At 29.3% G+C, this 3,864-nt stretch overlaps 1 protein-coding gene across 1 annotated transcript; it reads right to left on the bottom strand.

Annotated features, from left to right (window-relative positions):
- Nucleotides 1–271: 271 nt before the first annotated feature.
- On the bottom strand, nt 272–3,417 carry LOC134259610 (uncharacterized). Its single transcript, XM_062742217.1, has 4 exons — nt 3,399–3,417; nt 1,432–1,616; nt 1,032–1,127; nt 272–925 (listed from the first exon to the last, which is right to left on the bottom strand). The coding sequence occupies exons 1-4, from the start codon at nt 3,415–3,417 to the stop codon at nt 557–559; spliced, it is 669 nt and encodes a 222-aa protein (XP_062598201.1). The 3' UTR covers nt 272–556.
- Between the last annotated feature and the right edge of the window lie 447 nt (nt 3,418–3,864).

Here is a 3,864-nt window from a genome sequence, read left to right as displayed (position 1 = left end):
TGGCACCACAAATCTTTAGAAAATGCATGTTTATCAAGCTTTATAATATATTTGTATTATTTTACGTTAAGAAAGCAGCATAAAACACCCAAATGCAAAATATTTATTGTTAAGATAATGCAAAAGATTTACGAATGCTTCACATAAATATTGATATGTTTGTTAAGTAAGTGCATAATAAATAAAATCTGACATCAATAAATAATAGAAAATTCAAAGTATAAAATATATTTTTAAAACGTTTATAAAATCATTACAACGGTGAAATACTTTCTGAGAATTATATACTGGCATTTTGAATAAAAAAAAATAACAATAAAACTTATGTACATCGGCTTTTGGGTTTACAAAACTGATAATATGAAAAAAAACACGTATTTTTTGTAAAATAGTGATATAAAATAGATTAATCTAATGAGAAATAAAATCATGAACAATGTTTTAAAAAGAGCTTGTAAATATACAACTAAATATTTTTATGACAACCATTGAAATGAGGTGTATTGTTTGTTATCAAGTCAGGCAATGCTTCTCATAAGTTTGTACTATGCTAAATTTAATCTTCAGCCATTTGTGCAAGATAATTACGAAGTCTCTCCATATATTTCAATGACTGATTTACAATGACAAAGTCCCTAAAGTACCTATCTTGACGGTTCACAAAACTTCTGCACACTCTACTGCTATTTGCGTTGTAGCTAGCATGGTTTCCCATACCAATTTCTAATGAATGTAATGCTGTATGAAGATCAAAGCGCATGGCACATAAGGCATTCGTTGTCATATTTGTGTAATGTGATAGTTCTCCAAAACTGAGAGCTTCTTCCTCTTTTCTCACAAGTTCCAAGCAGTCGGAAACAACAGATAAATCAATCCAAGTTTCATTCAAGAATTCAGTCTGTTCCTTTGAAATAAAATTAGACATATAATTTTATACATGTATCCACATGCAAAGTTTATAAAATGGAAAAAAGGAAAGAAAGAATCGAACTTATTGTTTGATAATAAATAACAGTAAAAGGAATAAATGCCTTGGAAAAATTTGTTGTTGGCAAAATGTCTATTTCTACTTCTGATAGTCTATCTATTAAGTGAGTGTTTGTTATTCTTCTTCCCGTTGGCGGTATCTGTAAAACAAAAATAGTAACTTTGATAATATATCGTTCTAAAACTTCCTCAAATGTAGTAATATGAGATGAAATTTTAAAATAACGATACAAAAAAATGTACTTTTTAGACATTTTTAGTACAGCTGTAGGGATACTGAAGACTGAAACGAAAAAGGACAAAATTCCTTAAGATTATTCAGTGCCTTAAAAATATGTTTTAAACACCTCAGTCTTCTGCACATCCAACTTACACGAAACATACTCCTTTTGTGCCTCGATAAGCTTGCTTATAATGATAGAAAATGACTTTACAAATACTTACATATTGTTCTTTTAATTGTTTCGCAGCGTCGATAAATTTATTTGACTTTGATTCTAGACTCTCAATAACTTCTCTTTCTGAGATGCTGACGCCCTGGATTTGTGAGGAGTTGGACAGTGTTTTCTGAGGACATGATCGATGGAAATGATCTGACGTCACAACATGGAAGACGAAACAGAGGAATCCTGAAATGGCGTAAAATATAAACAAATCTAAACTTGTAAACTTGTATATGATTTGCATAAGTTTATAGATTTTCGCAGACATAACTAACTTTTTTATGTGATTTACTGACTATATCATATAATTGGAATTTGAAAGCTATGTCATTTTATAAAGTTTGTTTTGAATATTGCTGTACTTATCATAATTTTTAGTAGATACGATCTGGAAAATTATAAAAGCCTATCTTCTTTCTGGCCTAATAGTACATTGATTCTCCAACAAAAGTTTTGTTTTTGGTAAGATTATCATAATTTCATGCTGATATTAATTAGAAACCATATATAGCCATTGATGTGATCATAGAAAAGTTAACAGTTTTGAAATTTAAGTTGTGTTCGTCATGTTCGTGTTAGATATGACACATGATTGTTATTCTGAAGTTGAAGAAATTAAACCAGTTATTCTTCTGTATCATTAGATCAAGAATCTGAGAGTTGTAAAAATCTACTTATTCAGAATATTATTATACAAATATTTTCCATTGCTTACCCTGAAGAAAATTTGTTTTACAATATTTGCTTGAGTACACTATTGTTTTCATGTTTTTGTCAATCTAACCGCATGTTTTTGCTTTGGATGAAAAATGACAAAAGATTCTACATACCAAGCTTTATAAGTTATTCCCTTCTATAATTAAACCGGTGATTTCACATAAAGTATGATCTAATAAGTAAATATATACAATAAAATTTTACTTTACTCAGAATAGCCTACACAACGTGCCGAGAGCCAAAGATGTTCTGCTATATTATGCGGGAAAATCTATTGACTTTTGGCACAGCGAAATTAGAATGCATACTCCTACATGTAGATTGTTAACGTAGATTCTCAAAACAATTACGCAAATCAGACAACAATGAATACAGCCGAAGGACGCACCTGTTTTGCATTTCCCTTCATCAAAATTTGTTAATTTTGAAAAAAAATAATACAAGGTTTTTTATTGTTTGGCGTTATTGAAAATGATCTTTTTCTAGTGAACTTAAAGATGCACGGAAACGTTATTTGCACCAATTAAAAGAGTTTCAAACTTTACGTAATGTAGACTGGTTTTCCTATAAGGAGACAAATAGCATTCATTCTTCAGTGCTTTCGAATACGTTTTAATAATGGAAAACTAATAGACGAGTAACTGCATATAATTATTATATGGTTAAATCTTAACACACCTCTGTGAAACGTTAAAGTTTTGGTCTGTGATTTTGATCAATCTTGAACATTTAAATGACTATCTATCATCTTATCATATAAATGTTAAGATGCGTGTAATTTAAGAAAAGCACAAATATTCTAAATGAGTAGACTTGTAAAAAGTGCACATATGAATTTTATATTTATTTTAAAATAGATAAGGCATTCGTATGAATACTACTGTAACTCGCTTTAATAATATAATAAAAATCAGGCATTATTTTTACTCTGGAAACAGTTATTGTAATTTTGATTTCAGAAAATCGCATATTTATTTTGTAGATATTAATGAGGTCACAACCCGTGATGGTCTAACTTGCTGAACATCCAATGTATCAGGTCATTAATGTTATACTAATTATGGCATGGATGTCAAAAAATGTAAACATATTCAGTGAAAAACTCAAGAATAGAAACGTGTTTCCTATGTGTAAAAATTGAATGTTGAAAAATTTTTATTTAATGTCCCTATTTAAAAAATAGAACCAAAAATATCGTAAACGATTCTGAATATAGGTTCTATGAGTATGTATATAAATATATTTGCATACCATCCTTACCCAAACTCATTATATTTGTTGAGCTCTTCATTGAATTGGTTACAATTGAAGTAGAAGTTGAACTCTTGATTTTTAATTTCTTACTTAAAAAAACGTTTTATATATAAATTCTACTAGCGGAAGCAGAAGTTTTTGAAGAATTTTCAAAAGCAAAAATACCATTCAAAGTTTATCAGTGTAACTAGGGAAAGTTCCTATCTTTCGAGACCACGTGGTTTTTGTTGACAATTGTTCTCTCTCAGTTTTTGTGTTATTACGAGAGTCATCATTACACTGACATTAAAGAAACACCTTGGTTAATTTAACTTGAGTGCCTATTGAAGTGTTAAGTAATCATTCTGTTTACTGGCTAAGATAGTGATAAATGGAGTCGAAGTCGTAAAGATACTTAGATACCTAGTGATAGTTACTTATAAATTCTTAGATTTACTAATGCTATCTAGTAAATCTACCCAAT

This window comes from Saccostrea cucullata, unplaced genomic scaffold, assembly GCF_032062105.1.
Source record: "Saccostrea cucullata isolate Sc308-1 unplaced genomic scaffold, CSIRO_AGI_Scuc_v1 ctg6024, whole genome shotgun sequence".
Classification (NCBI taxonomy): domain Eukaryota; kingdom Metazoa; phylum Mollusca; class Bivalvia; order Ostreida; family Ostreidae; genus Saccostrea; species Saccostrea cuccullata.
The sequence above is the reverse complement of the archived record's forward strand: the minus strand, read 5'-3'. Positions and strand labels throughout refer to the sequence as shown.